At 40.5% G+C, this 23,639-nt stretch overlaps 1 protein-coding gene across 2 annotated transcripts in view; it reads left to right on the top strand.

Moving 5' to 3' along the window:
- Positions 1–23,639, top strand: part of LOC126272301 (uncharacterized) — a 163,431-nt gene that overhangs the window by 20,124 nt on the left and 119,668 nt on the right. Inside the window, exon 1 of one of the 2 annotated variants that reach the window (XM_049975074.1) lies at positions 6,529–6,861. The exons of the other annotated variant lie outside the window; for it this stretch is intronic. Coding sequence (XP_049831031.1) covers positions 6,836–6,861 — 26 coding nt within the window. The 5' untranslated portion in view covers positions 6,529–6,835. Of the gene's footprint in view, positions 1–6,528; positions 6,862–23,639 lie in introns of those variants that run through there. 2 annotated transcript variants of the gene reach the window in all.

Raw genomic sequence — 23,639 nt, 5'->3', positions numbered from 1 at the left:
ATGATTGGTAACGCAATTCTCCAACGATTTTAAGCCCAATGGAGAAATGAGAATAAATAAGAAAGATAAAATGACTTGGCGAAAGATAACAAAACTTAAAACATTTGCATTTGAAGCAAATAACTGAAGAAAAATAAAATTAAAAAAAAAAAAGAAAATTCGTTGAGGTATTTACTGTCTATGCAACTAATTGAAGGCAGTTTGATTATTACTGTAAAGGTTTCGCTTCTTTTATTTGTGGAGCATCTTCAGTGGCCTGTAATACATGTTTCTTATATATATATATGGTAGTTACAATATTTTACGATTTTACATTTTGTCGTGCTTCTCCCTTGGTCTTTAGGCTGGATCCATTCTGTAGCACAAATTTCGCGATGTGAAATTATCGTTCAGTGTTCCGATTTCCAGTGCTGGTAGTCCTTATGTTTGGTCCTAGAAATGTGTTCGCTAGTCTCCATGCTCCAGTTGGCCGATTTCGGGTGTTCTTTCACCCACATTTGATTTAACACATCACATACATCACTTGCAGTTTATGTTTTGTGTTTCACATGTGACTTTTTCGGTGTGTAGTGTTGCCAACTGTCTCTATGTGTTCATCATTCGTCTTTTGTTTGTGCTGTGTGTGTGTGTGGGATTTGATATTTCGTTTGCTGTGTGTGTGTGTGTATGTGTGTGTGTGAGAGTGTTGAACCAAATGTGGGTGAAAGAACGCCTGAAATCGGCCAATTGGAGTATGGACACTATGAACACATTTCTAGAATAAACAGTAAGGTCTCCCAGCGCTGGGAATCGTAAGTAACACTTAATGATAATTTCACATCATGAAATTTGTGCTACAAAAGTTGATCTAACCCAAAACCAAGGGAGATACACAACAAAATGTAAGATAGTAACATGTTGTAACTACCACATGATACATTTGTTGAATGTAAAAAAAGATGCTTCACAAATAAAAGGAGCGAGACCTGTATGGTAATAAATAAACTGCGTTCAATTAATTGCATTGACGGAACATACCTCCACAGATTTTGATGCAACTGAGGAACGACAGAAAACAAAAGAAAAATGACGAAAAAAAGACTGAAATGAACCCACCACCTTGAGTTTTCTCATCTGCTACTCGTTCCATTACACTACGGTGGCAGTCGATAGCATAGAGTTAATTTAATGCTCTATTGGAACACGCTAAATTATTTTTTCAGCTTTTATTCGTAAACGCGGATCCAGCAGGGTGAATGGCTTCAGGGTGTGACACCTGGGTTCTTTACCTACACCACCATATAGGTTATTGCAAGATGTCGGTTCCACCACTGGAGACCTCTCCACGGAAGTGGTTAAAATGCGCTGCTTCAGAATCAGGTGGCCTGAGTTGCACAAAATGTTCTGAACAGAATTCTCATTCTGCGCATCCAATTGCTCATTCCATACATATTTATAGTCTGTGTCTCGTCCATATGAGTATTTCTCAGATATTTTTGAATATGGAAACAATTGCAGGAACAAACCACTGCAGTAGTCCATGAAAGCATAACTATAGCTGTGTTTAACTGACAGTCAAACACAAAGGGTGCATCTGCAGCTAGTACTTTTCCTTGCTTTACACTTCCCTGTTAGGCAAAAAAGAACTTACTTCCATCTGCGATCTTGTGGCTGACTGTTGAATAGAAGTTCTGTGTGTTCCATGTTTGCATGTTTTTTAAAGTTATTTTAGCCTCCATGAGGAACACCGAAATATGAGTGACGATTTATATCTTCTTTAGTTTCTACTTTTTGGAAGGCACGACCAAACTCCACTCCACTCAATATCAAACTTATTTCTCAACTTTTGTTTCTTTAAAGTACTGACTCTTCTTTTGTTTTCCTGTCTGATGACAAATCTGTGTTCGTAAAAATGTTACACAAAGGAAACTGCATTACACTACTTCGTTACTCTTGCATTGAATGACTAAGCACTGTTCTGATCGAATTCTGACTCGCTACTCGAAAACAATGTCTGTTGAGTAAAGTTCACTAACTTATTTCCTTGACCAAAACTAAAAGCAGAATCTTAAATTTGAGTAACTTTTGCAAGACTGCCCCTCATTTTTAAACCAATAATGAAAATTTTAAACTGGGGACCATAATATTAGTAGCAGGGCAACAGCGGAGTTGCTACATTGTGTTAGTGTGGGTTACCTAGGTAAGTATACATTCAGGGACAAACTATTGTTCTCTTTTGATCGACAGGTACTTAAGCAGATATTCTGCTAAGTGGATTAGTACCCTTTGGGGATAATCCATCTTTTGGATTGACAAGTCTTTAACTTATTGTTTGGTTAAGTGGTTTTCCAAGAAACCCATAGCCCTTCTCCTCCTCCTCCTCCCTCACCTCCTCATATCCCATCCCTCTTGGAACTTCTTTCGCCGATACAAGCACACTCTTTATATCACTTTGATAGACTAATCATTTCAATCGATCTATTAATTAACCCCTGCACCCCTGGGAAACGAGCCAGCAGTCCCCCTCCCCTCCCCCACCTGGAAATTGGCGGGAAGAAGACTAAATTGATTGGTCATTTGGAAGGAAATCGATTGCAATGTATGGAATATTGTTTAAACAATTTAGATAATGTGTGGAATATTGCTTAATTAAATAATTTATGGGATACAAGTAAGTGTATTGAATATAGTTTATTTATTTAAAGAATTTGGTGGAAAATCATTTTCAGTGTATGGAATATCATTTAGTTTTCTGGTGATAGGCTGTGTGGAATATTGTTTATTTAAACAATTTATGGAATATAGTTCATTTATTTAGTTAAAGAATTTGTCGTGAAACTGACTACTGTTTACTTAAATAATTTGTGGGTGACAAGACAGTACAGAATATTTAAATAAAGGCGGATGTTTTTTATTCTGATTGCACATAGAAAGACTGAGTGAGCTTAGTTTATATCTGTCGATGGAGTCAGGGATGTTAAGTCTCTTTTTTGTTTTGTTTTGTCTTCCTCACTTTTTGAAGCACACTGGTGTCTAAGCATGGACTGGAAAACCAGAACAATTGCATATCTAACAGCTCATGACATATTTCGAAACACACCACTGATTTTTGCAGGACAAATTACTAATTGCACTGATAGTTAAAACCTGAAAAAGTGGTCTACAAATCATGAATGGAATGAAGTGCTGTATAATAGCCACCGTTTGGGGGTTGTCCGCACCTGTGTCTATAGTCAGGGCGCCGCCACAGAGGTCAAAACAGCCCAAGGTCCTAATTACAGATCACGTAACTAAATACCACCGACCACATGTCGGCCTCATTTGATATCATGACCTCCAAACAAAGCTTCAAGTGGCGGCATTTTGTTGATCGGGAAATTCCAAACTCGCTTCTTGTCTCTGTCTTTTTCAAGAGGCAACTCTCTGTTTGTCTGTGTGAACCAACGTCCCGAATCATGCAGACGGAGTTTTTCACCTCCCCTCAGAATACAGTGTTCCTATTGGTAAATGCTGGAGAAAAGGGAGAGCTGACGCAATTTCGAAATAAAAAAATTACCCTATGAAATTAATTGTTTAACAATTTACAGAAGTCAAGTAGATCGCTTAAAAGACTTACCTCCACTTTCATAATAAAACCTATACAAACGTTATACAAATCAGTTAACGAAACTTCCATCGAAAATAGATCGTAGCATTAAATATATTCGAGGTCTTCTATGCGCTGTCATTTCAGAGCACAAACACCCTCCTCCACCATAACGTTTCCACTAAACATACCTGGTGAAAAAAAATTCTATCGATTTCACAAACTAGCGGTCGCGAGGCGCGCGCCTTCCAGCGACTACAGTGCAGCCCCGTCCGCACAGACCGAGAGAGAGACCGCACAAACCATGCCTACCGTACCAAATGCATGCATGCTCGCAATACAACTATCGGAAACAATGGATTGATCAGTCGGGAATTTGACGATGCGATTGGGTTTTTAAAGACTGTAGAATTCCTAAATTGGTACTCTCTGCTACATTCGGAAGAAGGAAAGCTCTATTGCGTGGCAGGATAGAGACAACAGCAAATATCAGTGCAAGGCAGAATCCGCTGCGATGCTTTGAGAAGCACTGAACACGATACACTTAAACCACGACCCAGTCCGTAGTAGGGTCGGGCAAAACTGTTCTTTTCAGAGATTGGATCAGAATTGGTCGCTCACTGGAATGAACTAGCTTTTTTTCATCACTCAGCATTCACCATTCACTCACAAAAATAAGGAAGTTACATTGCTTTTGTAATTCAGGCCACTAAACCTGTATTTTTATATGATTTGGTCCTATTTTGAAAGAACATATAAGAGGAGTAATAACTTTGCGTTATGTCCCTAGTAACTTTCAGTTTAAAGTTTTGTCTACAGCCAATTTTCTTTCTTCAGCTGATGCTGTCGAAAAACCCTTCAGCTCAGCATTTACTGTACAAGAGGAGTTGTAGTCCGAAAGATCCAGCTTGTTGTTGACCCACTGCTGCTCATAGTAACTACTGCTCCTTAGACCTTGAAGCTCTTGCCTGGCCAACACAGCAGAAACACTCGTACCTGTCAGACAAGAACCACTAGAGATCTGATTGCTAAGGTGAGCAGCTTGATACCTCCTGTCTGACAGGAGAACGAATATAGATATCAGCAAAGTACTGAGAGTGAAAAACTTAAATGAGTAGTTTAAAGAATACAGAAACAACACGAAGGATTATCTCACAAGAATTGAAGACGGCAGTTTACCAAAACTGGTGATACTTATTACCCAGTAGGCAGAAGATAGTTAGTAAGACCGAGGTAAATCAGCAGTTTCAACTAAGAGGGCTTAACAGGCAAATGTCTATTACAAGCAGAGAGAAGAAAAAGCGATATCATATAAAAAATATAAAGAATACAGAAACAACACGAAGGATTATCTCACAAGAATTGAAGACGGCAGTTTACCAAAACTGGTGATACTTATTACCCAGTAGGCAGAAGATAGTTAGTAAGACCGAGGAAAATCAGCAGTTTCAACTAAGAGGGCTTAACAGGCAAATGTCTATTACAAGCAGAGAGAAGAAAAAGCGATATCATATAAAAAATATCATGATTTTTTAAAGAAACTGCGATTTTAATGAGTTTTGTAATTACATATATAACTCTAGTCTGATGTAAGAGGCCTCCTGAAGGCATGAATCTGTTCAGGTTAGATAAATAGGTACAAAACTAAACATAATATACAGCTTGTCGCAAGGATGAATGGTCTATATTCAGTGCTATGAAAGGAACGATCACAAAAAACTTCATGTGGACACATGTACTATTCTAAATCGTTTCAGGGATAGAAGATATTTGATGTACTATGTTACTTATTTTCTTTATTGTTCAGTACATTTTCGTCGTTTACAATGTACCGTAGTAGTGTAAACGAATTCGACATGGAACAATTTTATGCAGCACAAGTGGTTTAACAAGTCAGGAAACCACCGCAAACTGCCTTACCGGCAACTCAACGCATCCGTGTTGCGCAAGATTATCTGTATTTTCTCGCTCTCTTCACTGTCTATAAGTCCTTGAGAAAAAATGAATAGGGCATTTTTAAAGGAAATTTAATGTAGTTTAATTTTGTACTGCGACAAGTTTTCGCAATAGTCCACGGATTTCGTGTGTTTCAAGAAAAACCTACAAAAGTAACTTTAAATACGTTCCATCTCAGAAAACATTTGGTATAGGGCATTGTCCATAGTTAGTTTTTTGCTTCAAATGATCGACCTTGTCGTATCTCAAATTATCGACCATTCCTCCTGAGACAACTTTTATACATGTATGTTCAACTAATTATACATACCATTATATGAAGTACTTATTTCAATACTGGTACAAGTCCATTTTTGTTCATTTTGAAATACAGAGTCCGAAAGTTAAATGAGTGCTGAAAAATCTGCAGTTGAGATACCAGAAATATTCGCAAGCATATGGCTTCTTGCTAGAGATGAACCTTTGTTTCTGATGTTTGGAACATTAATTTCAGAAGCATTATAGGCAGAAAAATGAAGGTAATGGACTTGTACCACTATTGAAATAAGCCCTTCATATTTAATCTCCTATCTATCCGAAGTAATTGAACCACGGTAAAGGCTACCAACAAAGAAACGACAACAACTATAAATGCAACAGAAATAGAAGGAGACAAACAAGTCCGCCTAACAAGAACAGTCACACAAGAAAACAGAAGAGCAACAACAGAGAAAGACGACGACAAGAACAAATCAAATGAGAATATAAAGAATAAAGAGCTGAACTCGGATGGAGAAGCGCTCAGTCAAGAAAGTGAGTTGCAAGCTGTATTACTGTGCCAAGATCACAGTGAATAGACTGATGTCTCAAGCCGTCATGTGGTCTACTCCATGGGATCTCGTCCACGAGAGTGACAAGGAGCAGTGAGCTACCTTGCAATCCTATCCATGAGAGTGGTGTGGAATAGTGAGCTAGCGAGCTACCTTGCAATGCAATCTGATTCCTGAGAATGGTGGGGAGCAGTGACCTAGTGAAGGGGTCCAATCGGTGAGAGTGGTGTGGAGCCTGGGCTGCTGCGAGTGGAGTTATTCCTAGGTCGCTTAGCCATATGCTCCCACCGCATGGTGGCTGAAGACAGCAGCTTTTATAATCGCTGGCAACACATTCTGAGTGCGAAGGATAAGAAGTAACAACTCACACAACAATATGTAAGCTTCTGAAATTTGGGATATTCTTTTGAAATCAAGAGTGGGAACATGTTGCCGGAAGAGTTTTCCACATTAATGTACCGTCTGAAGCACTAAAGTGTCGTTTTCCTCGGTAGCTGCACGACCAATGGAATGTAAAGTGAGAGAGTCCAGGTTAGATTCGCAATTCTGTCAAAGACTTTTTTTTCCTCTCGGAGACTGAGTGCTGTGTTGTGCTTAATTTTGTGTCGTCCTAATTAGTATCACTATTAAGATAATTGAATAGGTACAGCCAGAAAATCGAAAAATGGTTTTCTTTATTTTCTGTTTTCATGGATGAGGAAAGCTTCATGTACTAGAAAGGTACGTAAATTCACATTTGAACACGGTCTATAACACATTTTTGTAGCTTGGTAAACGTTTTCTTATGGATGTGGGGCAGAGTGCACTGCAGCAACCTAGTACAAAATTTTCATCCCTCTCATTCCAGCCACCAGAGACGAATTTTGAAATCAGATGAGCTACCATTCATTCTTTGTGAATCATCCATCATCCACTCTTTAGAAAGATCTGGCTTTTCAGGAGGAGACTGTTCATCTCTAATCCGGAACAGTAATTGTCTTGGGTAGATGTCGGAGATCGCTGAAACACATGCAGACTGCGCTATCACCTCCCAGACGTCCACACACAGCACGCTCTTCCACTGGTATACCACCAGCGCCGATGTTCAGGGATTGGAGGCTGCAGTCGCGGTCTTGGACAGGAGTGTATACCAGAGTGCACCACCACTGGCCATGGAGGGCACCCTGGAATGATCAGAGTGGTAGGAATCCGGAATGTTATCAATAAATCCAGCGCAAACATCCATCACTTTGAATCTTCTCTCATGCATCACACACACGTACGCCTCTGTCGCACTTATCCAGTATACTGGCCACTTCGCCATCATTTGCTGCCCTGTGCAAGATCAGAGAGGTCAGTGCATTCTTTGTACCTGGTCCAGGCTGAGCTAATCCGTTACTTTTGGTTCCTGACTGCTTGTGACCGCCGCTGCAGCCAGCTGCGGTGTACTGTGGAACAATCAGCTGCAGCTTGGACATATACAGTAGTTCTAAACGATTTCATCCCGGCATAGACCCATCAGTTAAAAAAATCTACTTTACCCAATCCTAAGCAGCGATGTTGACATACATCTCAAATTTCTCACGCGGAATGTGGATTTCTCACTTTTGTACGAGTTATTTACTAAGACAGAAGAAATTGGACCATACATGCATATCGTTACTTGCTGTGAAAAATCTGTACAGGACTATGGCATAGGTGATATTCCCTCTAAGTATTCTCCCATCAGGTTCAAAAATTTCTTTTCTAATCTGTCGTGTCCTGCATCACAGTACTAGAATATTTACCTCATTTTCGGCTCGTGATGGAGTGTTACGATGTACCACTGCCACAGGATGCCCCATCACTTCCAGACTCTCTTTTAAGGTAACAACACTGAGAAATTGTGAACATCAGATTTATCCCACGTACCACTCTATAAATTGAGTAAAAAGCGTCTCTCCCTGTGTAGGCGAGAGATACAAATATCATTAAAAGATATTATCCCAAAGAAAAAAAAAAACACCAAGTCATTAATCATATCCATGGTGCCCCAGCCATAGCCTCCACCTGTTACGTGGCAGGTCACTGATATCAAATTTATAAGCTAATTAATTAAATTGATCATGAGAGTCACTTCGCATGGCGAGAAATTATTTCAGTTGTTACTTAAGGGCCATGCTATCAAAAACACGAGCACAACGACTATGCTGCAGTTACCCTGCATGACAAGTGGTCTTATTTCTACAGGCACACACAAGAGGCACTGATAGCGTTGGGCTTTCTGGTAGAAATGCTGTCTGTGATTTGGAATCAAGTCACTCCATTCAACCACATAGGTACTTTAGATCCTATGTAGGTGACTTTTAATGATTATAACCAGTGATGAATCATATTTGTGCCACTCTCATATCCCAAAACGAGCCACCTTTTTCGAATCTATCTCCTACAGTATAACCCCAGTGTGGCTTTAGACAGTCCCTCTACATCTTCTAACTGTTCCTCAGTCTCTGACCTGCCCTCCCTCCCGTTTTGTGCATCTGATCATCCCAAGCTAAGTTGGAACTGAGCAGAAGTCGGAGAGCGCTATATCTAGCACCTTCTGCAACCTGTGTAGAAACAAGGAGAGCTGACTTAATGGGACATGACTGTGTTTTGACTATGCGGTGGAAATGGGGACATATTGTCATAGATGTGCCAACAGTGTGTGATGTGTAAGGCAAACACCAAATGGAGCTGTCTCCAGCAACATGAGGTATCGGTAGAAAAGACAGTATGGGGACTGGAAAAAGGACAGGATTTTGCTACTGCACTGCTGTGCGTCTCCAAACTGCATACAAGTGCTGCACACCAAAGGAGATGTGCATCCTTCAATCTGTATTTATGTCTGTCACCCAAAGACTAGATTAGATTAGATTAATACTTGTTCCATAGATCATGAATACGGCACTTCGTAATGATGTGGAACATATCAGGTTAATAAAAGATGTCTGTACAAGATATTACATTACACAAAATATTGCATGACACTAATTTTTAAGTTAGTTTTTTTCCCTCCCTTAATTTATACCTAAAAATTCAGCCAATGAGTAGAAGGAGTTGTCATCTAGAAATTATTTAATTTATTTTTAAATGTTGGTTGACTATCTGTCAGGCTTTTGATGCTATTTGGTAGGTGACCAAAGACCTTTGTGGCAGCATAATTTACCCCTTTCTGTGCCAAAGTCAGATTTAATCCTGCATAGTGAATATCACCTTTTCTCCTGTGTTATAGCTATGCACACTGCTATTACTTTTGAACTGGGTAGGATTATTAACAACAAATTTCATAAGTGAATATATATACTCTGAGATTACTGTGAGGATCCCTAGATCCTTAAATAGATGTCTGCAAGATGACTGTGGGTGGGCTCCAGCAATTATTCTGATTACACGTTTTTGAGCACTGAATACTTTTCTACTCAACGATGAATTACCCCAGAATATGATGCCATACGAAAGCAGTGAATGAAAGTAGGCATAGTAAGCTAATTTACTGAGATTCTTGTCACCAAAATTTGCAATAACCCTAATAGCATACGTAGCCGAACTCAGACGTTTCAGCAGACCATCAATGTGTTGCTTCCAGTTTAACCTCTCATCAATGGACACACCTAAAAATTTTGAAAATTCTACCTTAGCTACAGACTTATGTTCAAAGTCTATATTTATTACTGTACGGAACTGTATATACTGTGTTTTATCGAAATTTAAACAGAGTCCGTTTGCTGAGAACCACTTAATAATTTTGTGAAAAACATCATTTACAATTACATCACTTAGTTCTTGGTTTTTTGATGTTATTACTATACTTGTATCATCAGCAAAAAGAACTAACTTTGCATCTTCATCAATGTGGAATGGTAAGTCATTAATGTATATCAAGAACAGTAAAGGACCTAAGACCGAACCCTGTGCGATCCAGTACTTGATAGCCCCCCCCCCCCCCCACCCCTTTTGAGGAATCAGCTGTTGTTTTAACATTACATGAATCACTTATTTCAACTTTCTGCATTCTTCCAGTTAAGTATGAATTAAACCATTTGTGCACTGCCCCCCTCAAACCATAATGATTTAGCTTATCTAAAAGAATTCCATGATTTACACAATCAAAGGCCTTTGAGAGATCACAAAAAATACCAATGGGTGATCTCCGGTTATTCAGAGCATTTAATATTTGATCAATGAAAGCGTATACAGCATTTTCTGTTGAAAAGCCTTTCTGAAAACTAAACTGACTTTTTGTTAGTACTTTATTTTTACAAATATGGGAGGCTACTCTTGAATACGTTACTTTCTCAAAAATTTTTGATAGAGCTGTCAGAAGAGAGATTGGGCGATAGTTGTTGACATCCGACGTATCCCCCTTTTTATGCAATGGTTTTACAGTGGCATATTTCAGTCTGTGGAGGAAAACACCCTGCTCCAAAGAGCTATTACATACGTGGCTGAGAATCCTACTTATCTGTGGGGAACAAGCTTTAAGTATCTTGCTGGAAATGCCATCAATTCCATAAGAGCTTTTACTTTTCAGTGAGTTTATTATTTTACTGATTTCAGAGGGAGTGGTTGGTGGAAATACAGTTGTTTCAAACTGCACAGGTATGGCCTTTTCTATTAGAAGCCTTGCCTCTTCTAGTGAAGATCTAGATCCTATTTTCTCCACAACATTTAAAAAATGATTATTGAAAATATTTTCAATTTCTGAATGTTTGTTAGTACACTTGTCATACAGTTTTATGGCACTAAAGTCTTCCTATGCTCTTGGTTGCCCTGTATCCCTTTCAATAATATTCCAAATTGCTTTAATTTTATTATCGGAGTTACTGATCTCAGACATGATACATATGCTTCTGGACTTTTTAATAACTTTTCTTGGTACCACACAATAGTTTTTAAATATTGAACAATTTAGGGGTCAGTACTCCCTCTTACAGTATAGAGTGGCATGGAGAGCTGCATCAAACCAGTCTCAGGACTGAAGACAACAACAATACATACTCCCTCTTGCTGTTAGATACAGTTCTCTTTTACAGTTGCAAGATATTCTTATTCCTTTAGTTAGCCAAGGTTTTTTATATGTTTTCTTGGAATTATGTTTAATTATTTTCAAATATTCTTAAAAATGTATCATGACATAAGTTATATTTCAAGTTTGCATCAGGTTCCTTATACACTTCACCCCAGTCTAGCTGCTCTAGGCTTTCCCTAAAGTTTGCAATATTTATATTGTTAATTGAAAGCACTGCTTTGAAATTCTGATTTGATATACTGCATGGAGCTACGTCATGTACTGTAACTAACTGTGCACCATGATCTGAAAGACCATTGTCAACAGGATAAGCATTTATGTCCTTAAATTTATCTTGGTCTATAAAAAAGTTATCTATCAATGCCCTGCTGTTCTTTGTTATCCGAGTAGGAAAATCAATGACAGAGCTCAAATTGAAAGAACTGAGTAATACTACAAGGTCATTCTTCCTATTACACTCTTTCAGGGAATCAACATTGAAATCCCCACAAATGATAATTTGCTTCCCCCTGTCAGACAGATAGCACAACAAAGCATCCAAGTTTTCTAGAAATAGCTGGAAATTCCCTGAGGGGGACCTATACACTGTTACAATTATGAAAGTGCCATCATTTAGTTTTAGTTCAGTGGCACATGCTTCCATATGTTGCTCTACACAAAATTTTTTAGTTTCTAAATTTTTTACACTGTGGAAGCTTCTGACATATGTGGCAACTCCTCCTCTCATAATATTATCTCTACTTATATGTGCAGCTAATTTGTACCCATTGATGACAATGTGATGCTCAGACAGGCATAGTACATCTATTACATTCTCAGTTTCTATATCTTCTAAACAAAGCAGAAGCTCATCAATTTTATTCTTCAATCCCCCAATATTTTGATGAAATATACTAACATTATTTTTCACTTTACTTGTGGGAGTATCTTGAACTTTTTTAACATCTTTGAAACTTGCCTGGCTGAGTTTCCCACTGGACACTGATCTTACACTAAAAAAGAGTTTCCCCCATGAGATGTAGTTCCTCCTCCCTTTAAATTTCCTGCTATCTGCCCAGCCAGTTTACTCTTCCCCTTCTTGTTGAGGTGTAGTCCATATCTAGTATAGTCCCACCTACTGAGTAAATCAACAGGAACCACATCAATGTGTGACGCTGCACCAGATCCAAGTAGCCCTTCCAACTCCAAATTAACTCTCCTGACAGAAGAGCTCAAATGAGGCTGATCATGGCGCTCCAGAACAGACACAAACCCAACACTGGTATGACTCGATGCTGATGAAATACCATTCTATCATTATTTTGCATCGTCCAACAGGATGGTTGCTTCTTCAGGAAGGAGAGGGAAAGACGAAAGGATGTGGGTTTTAAGGGAGAAGGTAAGGAGTCATTCCAATCCCGGGAGCGGAAAGATTTCCATTAGGGGAAAAAAAAGGACAGGTGTACACTCGCACACACACACACACACACACACACACAAATATCCATCCGCACATACACAGACACAAGCAGACATATTTAAAGGCAAAGAGTAAGGGCAGAGATGTCAGTCGAGGCGGAAGTACAGAGGCAAAGAAGTTGTTGAAAGACAGGTGAGGTATGAGCGGCAGCAACTTGAAATTAGCGGAGGTTGAGGCCTGGCGGATATCGAGAAGAGAGGATATACTGAAGGGCGAGTTCCCATCTCCGGAGTTCGGATAGGTTGGTGTTGGTGGAAAGTATCCAGATAACTCGGACGGTGTAACACTGTGCCAAGATGTGCTGGCCGTGCATCAAGGCATGTTTAGCCACAGGGTGATCCTCATTACCAACAAACACTGTCTGCCTGTGTCCATTCATGCGAATGGACAGTTTGTTGCTGGTCATTCCCACATAGAAAGCGTCACAGTGCAGGCAGGTCAGTTGGTAAATCACGTGGGTGCTTCCACACGTGGCTCTCCCTTTGATCGTGTACACCTTCCGGGTTACAGGACTGGAGTAGGTGGTGGTGGGAGGGTGCATAGGACAGGTTTTACACCAGGGGCGGTTGCAAGGGTAGGAGCCAGAGGGTAGGGAAGGTGGTTTGGGGATTTCATAGGGATGAACCAAGAGGTTACGAAGGTTAGGTGGACGGCGGAAAGACACTCTTTTCCAACAACTTTCGTTTTATTTCCATTCCCGTTTTTCCCACATAACCGATCATTTTTTAGCAGCTTCCCACAGGTTTACACGTTATTATTTATTGGAGGTCGTGCTTGACGTTTCACATGTGGCTAAACAATTCCTGTTTCCTTAAATAACGTAATTATCCGGCGAATGGTGTCGACACTTGGATGATGTCGTCCAGGATATCGAGCAGCATACATAGCACATGCCCGTTGGGCATTTTAATCACAATAGCCATACATCAACATGATATCGACCTTTTGCACAATTAGTAAATGGTCCGTTTTAACACGGGTAATGTATCACTGGCGGAATACCATGTACTTATACATTTGTGACTACTACAGCGCCATCTATCACAAAGCGAAAATTTGGTCAACTAAAACATTCATATATCTTTACGTACTACACGAATATGTAATAAAAAATGGGGGTTCCTATTTTTTAAAAACGCAGTTGATATCCATTTGACCTTTGGCAGGACCATCTTGCGGGTTGTAGTTTTTTTGTTTGATGCTTATTTTGTGAGATATTTGGCCTGGTCACTATCAATGGACCCCCCGATATATATATATACAAAGATGATGTGACTTACCAAACAAAAGCGCTGGCAGGTTGATAGACACACAAACAAACACAGACATACACACAAAATTCAAGCTTTCGCAACCAGCGGTTGCTTCTTCAGGAAAGAGGGAAGGAGGGTTTTAAGGGAGAGGGTAAGGAGTCATTCCAATCCCGGGAGCAGAAAGACTTACCTTAGGGGGAAAAAAGGACATGTATACACTCACACACACACACACACACACACACACACACACACACACACACACACACACATATCCATCCCACGTGGAATGTTTCCGTCTATTATATATATATAAAAACAAAGATTCCAAGACTTACCAAGCGGGAAAGCGCCGGTAGATAGGCACAATAAATAAAACGCACAAACACACACACAGAATTTCGAGCTTTCGCAACCGGCGGCTGCTTCGTCAGGAAAGAGCGAAGGAAAAGGAAAGATGAAAGGATGTGGGTTTTAAGGGAGAGGGTAAGGAGTCATTCCAATCCCGGGAGCAGTAAGACTTACCTTAGGGGGAAAAAGGATAGGTATATACTCGCGCGCACACACACACACACACACACATATCCATCCATACATACACAGACACAAGCAGGCAAAATATGTGCCTATCTACCGGCGCTTTCCCCCTTGGTAAGTCTTGGAATCTTTGTTTTTAATATATTTTTCCCATGTGGAAGTTTCTTTCTATATATATATATATATATATATATATATATATATATATATTCTGTGACCTGGCATCGAGCATATGTGGTGATCCTATTAAACATACAGGTATTGATGCATTGGAGCAGGTGGCCAGTGATCGAAGTTGCTTGCACAGAGCTGTGTAAAGTTTCATCACATGTAGTGTAGGACTACCATATCCCACACTCTATCAATCACAAGAGAGGGTCCCTGTTTTGTTTCTGATACATTGTTTTTTTCTGTTGAAACACGTCCAAGCACAGTATTACTACAGCTTTGTACACAGCCACACATTTTTTTCTTTCCACCATGACTTCAGGGTATGTATCAGGTTCTAAACTGATATTATCATGTTGCGATCCATTGGCTCTCACAGGAAACAGAACATCACATGGTGTAAATCATATTGGTGCTGCTCCCACAACACACAAACTGCATGACTGAAATAAAAGACAATTTCAACAAAAGGAAACTGGAAAGCTTTTTGGCATTATGGAGCATTTCCAAACAGCTATCCAAAATTGACTGATGACCTCTGCATTTGAACTCATCTTTCACAGAGTGTTCTGTTTCAAATGACCCTCATGTTTCAGTCATGTACGTGATCCATATTTCATGCCCAGGTGTTGCCCCTCCACCAATACTCTTTGTCCATCTCAAACAATTGATATCAGTGAATCAACTTGTGGTAATCAGCAGCATACCAGAGGATGGATGGGATGGAAAAGACACTGTCAATGAACGGTAATAAGCATCACAATTGATAGTGCAGTTAATTTTAGCAATTCTACCAGTTTTTCATTGCTGACGAGTGACACAGCAGCATGCTTCCCAAACTGTGATCTACATATTTCTAGCAACTCAATCAAAGGGCGTAATTTACAATTACAATTGCTCATCTTTCCCTATGCAGAGGGGAGTCACAGAAAATTCTCGTATTCTAAGGATATCGCTGATTTAATTTGCAGCTGACCAGAAGTAGACCACTACATTCCACGCCTCATGAAGGAGCAGTGCAGTTGGATCCCATGACCCAGAGTAGAATTGAGTTAGTGTTTAAGTGTGGAACTGCCACCTGTTATATCTAAATCCACAACATATCACATATGGCATAGGGTTTGAAGGTGGATCTGCTGCACATTATATGCACAGCGATGTCCAGAGATAGATCCACAACAGGTCACATCTTGAATAGGGCTCGATGGTGGATAAAGCATGCATTACATCCAGAGATGTGTTCTGTGTTCAAAGTTAGATCTGCCAGTGGGAGGACTGGATCATGGGAGCTGTCCATTACACATGCACTGCCACACACATGCAGAAAACAGAGCTAACGCACTGCAACTGTAAAACATGTGGTTAAAGGTGATGGGATGCATTCGTGTACAGTGCTATACTACACTGTCCGACCAGAGTAGTAGAGCATTTGTGCTAGGTGTTGGCAACTGTCTAATTTTATAAGCAATTTTAAAGTATTGAACCAGAAGTGATTTCATGGGCAACGGTGACATAAAATCAATAAAACTACAAAAAATGACAGAAAATACATATAAATTGAGGAAAATACCCCAAAATATTGGGGTATTGAGGGAGTACTTTCATGTCTTCTGCTTAGTGCATGACAATTCTTGTACTTGGGAATGTATTTGCAACAACTAGAGGAATATGAGAAAATGTAGGCATGGAAGCACCAGGAACCAGGGAAGCAGTCATTCTTTGTCGACAGCGATAATACGGTTGGAATAGAATGCTTGCTGTGGATGACTGCCAAATGCAGAGTAACAAATTTATATGTATCAGATCACAAGTCCAATGTGACCCTGAAGTTACTGACAGTCACCTTATAAATTTTTATAAAGTGTCCTTAACTAAAGAGCATTGAATTACCAACTGGGGCAACTGTTGTGTATAGCTACAAAATGAATCGCATGTTTGACCCTGTGAGGGACTATTTAGGTGTTTTAAACCCTAACAAACAGTATTTACATGTACTTCTCTGTCTCTCTGCCAGTCACACCTTGTGTCAGCTAACGAAAAGGGGAGCATGACAACATTTGACTGTATGTCCATTGAGGTAATAGTGATACATGCAAGTCGACTGCTGTCTTTGATACTTTCCTGGAAAAGTGAGCCATCTGCCTCTAAACTTACACAGACATGTGTTTAAGGACAATAAGAAGTAGATGAAATGATCAGTTGAGAGGGATCGAGGGAGATGGCGCTGCAGATCCTTTATCATGCTTTAACCATTTTTTTCGTTGTTCTTTCGGGGTGCATCAGTTGTGTGTTATAGTCTGTGATCAACTTGTATACAATTGTGTGTGTGACTTAGAGCACTGTCTGCATGTGAACATTAACAGCAAACTTCTCCAAAGCCCAGTCATCAGAGGACTTCCAACTCATGTGTGATGAAACTTGTCCATTGATGGAAAACCTATTTCAGTACCTTCCTCTAGATGAATGAAGATGTATGTGATATAGAGAAGTTCTCTGTCACGTCTTAGACATAAATTGAGTCTTCAGTTTCATATTGGTACGAAGTGACTGTTATGATACTTTTCCTGTCCTAAATGCATGCAAGTGGGTCATTGGGGAGTGAGCAAGTCATGCATCTATGGAAACTTATGTAGTGCTAGTGTTAAAAAAAGAATTGATGTTTTCTTCGGTGTACAAGATAGTAGTTTCATCACTTTATAGTTTGTCACCATAATTTATTATAGAGAAACTTGCATGGAGAATGTATGTCAAGGGCTTGGGATATATTTCTTACACTGGAGTACAAACAGCATTGCATTATGCATGACCAACAGCTTGGAAGTCGCGCCACTCTAGCGTTATAGCGTGTTTTAAGTGCAGAATGTGTTGCATTAGGAGTGCATGTGTTTATGTCCTCTCTTACCAATACCTTCTTGGTACTGACCTCAGACACGAGGCAACACTTCTGAATCGATAGTGCAGCAGATTTACATAAAATATTTCAAACTACGTCTACCTCCTGCCTCCTCTTGCATAAACCACACATTTTTTCTTCATAACCGTCTGTTATATCACTACAATTTTGTCATATCTACTGTAGACAGACAAGGGATGCTAACCTCCTCGATGTGCATCCATCTGGAGAGATGTTGTGCACTTGGATGGGTGCGAACTCTCAACTCACTCTGCTCCTTCACAAGGTGTGGAATGTAGTGGTCTACATCTGTTCAGCTGCAATTAAATCGGCGATTATCCTAAGATTTTGATTATGCTCTGTGACACCCATCTGTGTAGAGAAAGACAGGAAATCATAGTCGTAAATTATGCCCTGTGATCGCGGTGCTAGAAATTTGTAGATCGCCAGCTGGTATATATACACTCCTGGAAATTGAAATAAGAACACCGTGAATTCATTGTCCCAGGAAGGGGGAACTTTATTGACACATTCCTGGGGTCAGATACATCACATGATCACACTGACAGAACCACAGGCACATAGGCACAGGCAACAGAGCATGCACAATGTCGGCACTAGTACAGTGTATATCCACCTTTCGCAGCAATGCAGGCTGCTATTCTCCCATGGAGACGATCGTAGAGATGCTGGATGTAGTCCTGTGGAACGGCTTGCCACGCCATTTCCACCTGGCGCCTAGGTTGGACCAGCGTTCGTGCAGACCGCGTGAGACAACGCTTCAGCCAGTCCCAAACATGCTCAATGGGGGACAGATCCGGAGATCTTGCTGGTCAGGGTAGTTGACTTACACCTTCTAGAGCACGTTGGGTGGCACGGGATACATGCGGACGTGCATTGTCCTGTTGGAACAGCAAGTTCCCTTGCCGGTCTAGGAATGGTAGAACGATGGGTTCGGTGACGGTTTGGATGTACCGTGCACTATTCAGTGCCCCCTCGACGATCACCAGAGGTGTACGGCCAGTGTAGGAGATCGCTCCCCACACCATGATGCCGGGTGTTGGCCCTGTGTGCCTCGGTCGTATGCAGTCCTGATTGTGGCACTCACCTGCACGGCGCCATCATTGGCACCAAGGCAGAAGCGACTCTCATTGCTGAAGACGACACGTCTCCATTCGTCCCTCCATTCACGCCTGTCGCGACACCACTGGAGGCGGGCTGCACGATGTTGGGGCGTGGGCGGAAGATGACCTAACGGTGTGCGGGACCGTAGCCCAGCTTCATGGAGACGGTTGCGAATGGTCCTCGCTGATACCCCAGGAGCAACAGTGTCCCTAATTTTCTGGGAAGTGGTGGTGCGGTCCCCTACGGCACTGCGTAGGATCCTATGGTCTTGGCGTGCATCCGTGCATCGCTGCGGTCCGGTCCCAGGTCGACAGGCACGTGCACCTTCCGCCGACCACTGGCGACAACATCGATGTACTGTGGAGACCTCACGCCCCACGTGTTGAGCAATTCGGCGGTACGTCCACCCGGCCTCCCGCATGCCCACTATACGCTCTCGTTCAAAGTCCGTCAACTGCACATACGGTTCACGTCCACGCTGTTGCGGCATGCTACCAGTGTTAAAGACTGCGATGGAGCTCCGTATGCCACGGCAAACTGACTGACACTGACGGCGGCGGTGCACAAAAGCTGCGCAGCTAGCGCCATTCGACGGCCAACACCGTGGTTCCTGGTGTGTCCGCTGTGCCGTGCGTGTGATCATTGCTTGTACAGCCCTCTCGCAGTGTCTGGAGCAAATATGGTGGGTCTGACACACCGGTGTCAATGTGTTCTTTTTTCCATTTCCAGGAGTGTGTGTATAGGGTGTTACAAAAAGGTACGGCCAAACTTTCAGGAAACATTCCTCACACACAAATAAAGACAAGATGGTATGTGGACATGTGTCCGGAAATGCTTAATTTCCATGTTAAAGCTCATTTTAGTTTCGTTCTTTCACCTACGCTCAATGGAGCACGTTATCATGATTTCATATGGGATACTCTACCTATGCTGCTAGAACATGTGTCTTTACAAGTATGACACAACATGTGGTTCATGCACGATGGAGCTCCTGCACATTTCAGTCGAAGTGTTCATATGCTTCTCAACAACAGATTTGGTCACCGATGGATTGGTAGAAGCGGACCAATTCCATGGCCTTCATGCTCTCCTGACCTCAACCCTCTTGACTTTCATTTATGGGGGCATTTGAAAGCTCTTGTCTACGCAACCCCGGTACCAAATGTAGAGACTCTTTGTGCTTGTATTGTGGACGGCTGTGATACAATACGCCATTCTCCAGGGCTGAATCAGCGCATCAGGGATTCCATGCAACGGAGGGTGAATGCATGTATCCTCGCTAACGGAGGACATTGTGAACATTTCCTGTAACAAAGTGTTTGAAGGCAAGCTAGTAAGTTCTGTTGGTGTGTGTTTCCATTCCATGATAAATGTAATTTGAAGAGAAGTAATAAAATGAGCTCTAACATGGAAAGTAAGCATTTCCGGACACATGTGCCACATAACGTATTTTCTTTCTTTGTGTGTGAGGAATGTTTCCTGAAAGTCTGGCCGTACCGTTAAGTGCTGGCAGGTCGATAGACACACAAACAAACACAAACATACATCCAAAATTCAAGCTTTCGCAACCAGCCTTTGCTTCTTCAGGAAAGAGGGAAGGAGAGGGAAAGACGAAAGGATGTTGGTTTTAAGGGAGAGGGTAAGGAGTCATTCCAATCCCAGGAGTGGAAAGACTTACCTTAGGGGGAAAAAAGGACAGGTATACACTCGCACACACACACACATATCCATCTGCACATACTCAGACACAAGCAGACATTTACATATTGACCCTTGAGGAACACCATGGTTAACAGGTAAGAAACTAGAATATTGGTTGTTGAAGTAAACAGTTTGAGTTCTATTAGATAAGTATGACTGAATAATTTTAACAGCAGAGACTGAGACACCTACAGTTTTTAATTTCAACAGCAGAGTGTTGTGGCACACAGTGTCAAACACATTTGACAAATCAAAAAACTTTGTACTTACAATAGATTTTTCTTCTTTTGCTTCAAGACAGTTACATAAGTAGCTCATAACAGCATCACATGTTGATTGATTTTTCCTAAATCCGAAATGGCTATTTGAAAGTAATTGATGAGAATCTAGAAAATTGATTATTTGAATAGTCATTAGTTTCTCAATGACCTTGGATAAAAGTGGTACAAGAGAAACTGGCCTATAATTGCTAGGCAAATTATTGTCACCTTTTTTGTGGACTGGGATTACTTTAGCTACTTTTATTTTTTCAAGGAAACAACTTTCATCAAAGCAGTAGATTATGATGTGACAGAGAACCTTTGCTATATTATGACTACTAAGTTCAATATTTTAGAGCTGGTATTGTAAATATCCAGTGAATCACTTTTGCCAAGAGCAAGAATGACAGAGTGTACATCTTCTACACAAATGTGTTCAGAATAAAACACATTTTCCATAGCATTTTGGTTTTTATTGGCAACATCCAAATAGTAGCTAGGTTCATGTTTACTATCAGATATCTTAGTAACTACACTATCTACACTGCTTACAAAATAATTATTAAAACTATCAGCACTAATTTTGGAGCTAGATACAAGTTCTTTGCTACCTGATGCTACATTCTCATTAATAATTTTCCACATTTCCTTTGGTTTATCAATAGCTTGTGCAACCAATTTGCAATTATATTCTAATTTAGCTTTCTTAATGCCCATTCTGTTCTGATATTTGCATTCTTTATATCTTACTTTGGCATGCAGACCAGATGGATTATTTGCTAGGTAGTAGAAATTGTTGCATTGATGTTTAAGTTTTCATAGATCCTGTGTGTACCACTTATTTTTATTGATAGTCGATATCCTGCTCATTTTAACACATTTGTTCTTTAGTGGCAGGCCAACGTTAACTGCCCACATGAATAATTCAAGAAAGTTGTTGAACTGGTTTTCTGCTCCAGTGTTACCATACACACACACCCAATTAATTTCTCTGAGACTTTTAGGAAAACAGATATATTACAGTCACTAATTGTATGCTGCGTCTTATAAATCACAGAAGGCTTGGTGAGATTAAAATCATTGCATCCATGTTTACATGAATAACAATTCGATGATGATCAGAAAGAAGAGTATCAATCACATTTGTAACATATTTTGAAGAATGAAAAGTTGTAAAAATATTGTCTATACAAGTACTCATGTTTACACCACCAGGTCTGGTGATTACATTCTTCAGCATGATATTCATCCCATAGCTTTTAACTAAGCTATTTATTTCCAAGTTGTCAGAACTGTTGGAGTTGAAATTAATATTAAAATCAGCCATTAGAATTACATTAACTTACATTAAAAACAATGTGTTTAATAAGATGTCGAACCTTTCAAAAAATTCTCTTTTATTTTCCAATACTGGGTTTCTGTAAATACAGACAAATTGAGTAATATTACAATGGCGTTATGTTTACAAATAACTAAGCTTTTTGTATGACACTTGCTACTTACCACCTGTGCCATTACATGCGCCACTGTCTTCTACTGAAAACACTGGAAGCAAATTTGTACACCTAATAAAAAAAAAAAAAAAAGAGAGAGAGATTCTCTACTGACATCAGTAACCACAGGGATCTTGCTTTGTGCCACGGTGGCCTCCGTGCACATTTTCTGCAACAAGCTAAGCCAAAAAAGCCTTTCCCTCTCTTTAGAATTAATTTAATACCTTCAGCTGCTGACGAACGTTGATATAATATCAACAGGGACAGGTGAAAATGTGTGCCCCAACTGGGACTCAAACCCGGGATCTCCTGCTTACATGGCAGACACTCTATCCATTTGAGCCACTCAGGACACAGAGAATAGTGCAGGGACTATACAAGCATGCCTCCCGCGAGACCCACATTCTCACCTTGTATGTCCACACACTGCATTCACCGCGTCCCACCCCAACAAACTCATTACTCATGGAAGACATTCTTACCGAGTCCCGAAAGTGTTTGGGAAATATGTGTGCATCTGCACAGAAGAAGTCATGGCCAGTATTTCCAGAACTGTATACTTAAATGGATATGGTGTCTGTTCTTTCAGAGATGTCTCACACATTTGTGTCTATCGTCAGGGTGCCTCCACAAAGGTCAAACCAGCCCAATGTCCTAACTACAGATCATTTTACAAAAGATCACTAACCACAGCCCGAATATTGGCCTTCTCTGATCTTGTGGCCCCAAAACAAAGCATTAAGTGGCAGCATTCTGTTGATTGGCAAATTCCAGACTTGCTTCCTGTCTCTGTCTCTGTCAAGATGCTAGTCCCTACTTGTCTTTGTGAACCAACGTCTCCAAACACAAAGATGGAAGTTCTTGTCTCTCCTCAGAATACTGTATTCCTACTGGCTAATGTTGGAGATGAAAGAAAAGCTGATGCAATTTCAATACCAAAAATATAGAGGAATAATCCATTTGCTCTACCCTAACAAATTAATTGTTTAACAATTTACGGGAGTCAAAGGGATCATTTAAAACACTTTCACCTTACAATGAGCATTTTTCATAATAAAATATATTTTCAACACTTGAGTGTCACATGCAAAAATTATGCAATTCAAGTATTGAAATTTGCAACAAAAATAGGTCGTAGATCTAAATATATCTGAGCTCTTGTACAAACCGATGTTTGGGAGCATAAACACCATCCTCCACCACAACATTTCCACTAAACATATCCAGTAAAAAGAAATCCAGACAATCACACAAACTCACGACTGCAAAGCACACTGTCCGCCGACTGCAGGGTAACCTCGTACAAGCAGGCTGGGAGAGAGAGAGACCCACACCCATCCCAGTCATACTATGCACAAGCGAGCACTCAGTACAACTATTCAAAACAATAA

The sequence above is a fragment of the Schistocerca gregaria genome, chromosome 5, assembly GCF_023897955.1.
Source record: "Schistocerca gregaria isolate iqSchGreg1 chromosome 5, iqSchGreg1.2, whole genome shotgun sequence".
Taxonomy (NCBI): domain Eukaryota; kingdom Metazoa; phylum Arthropoda; class Insecta; order Orthoptera; family Acrididae; genus Schistocerca; species Schistocerca gregaria.
This window is presented reverse-complemented; position numbering and strand designations above follow the sequence as displayed.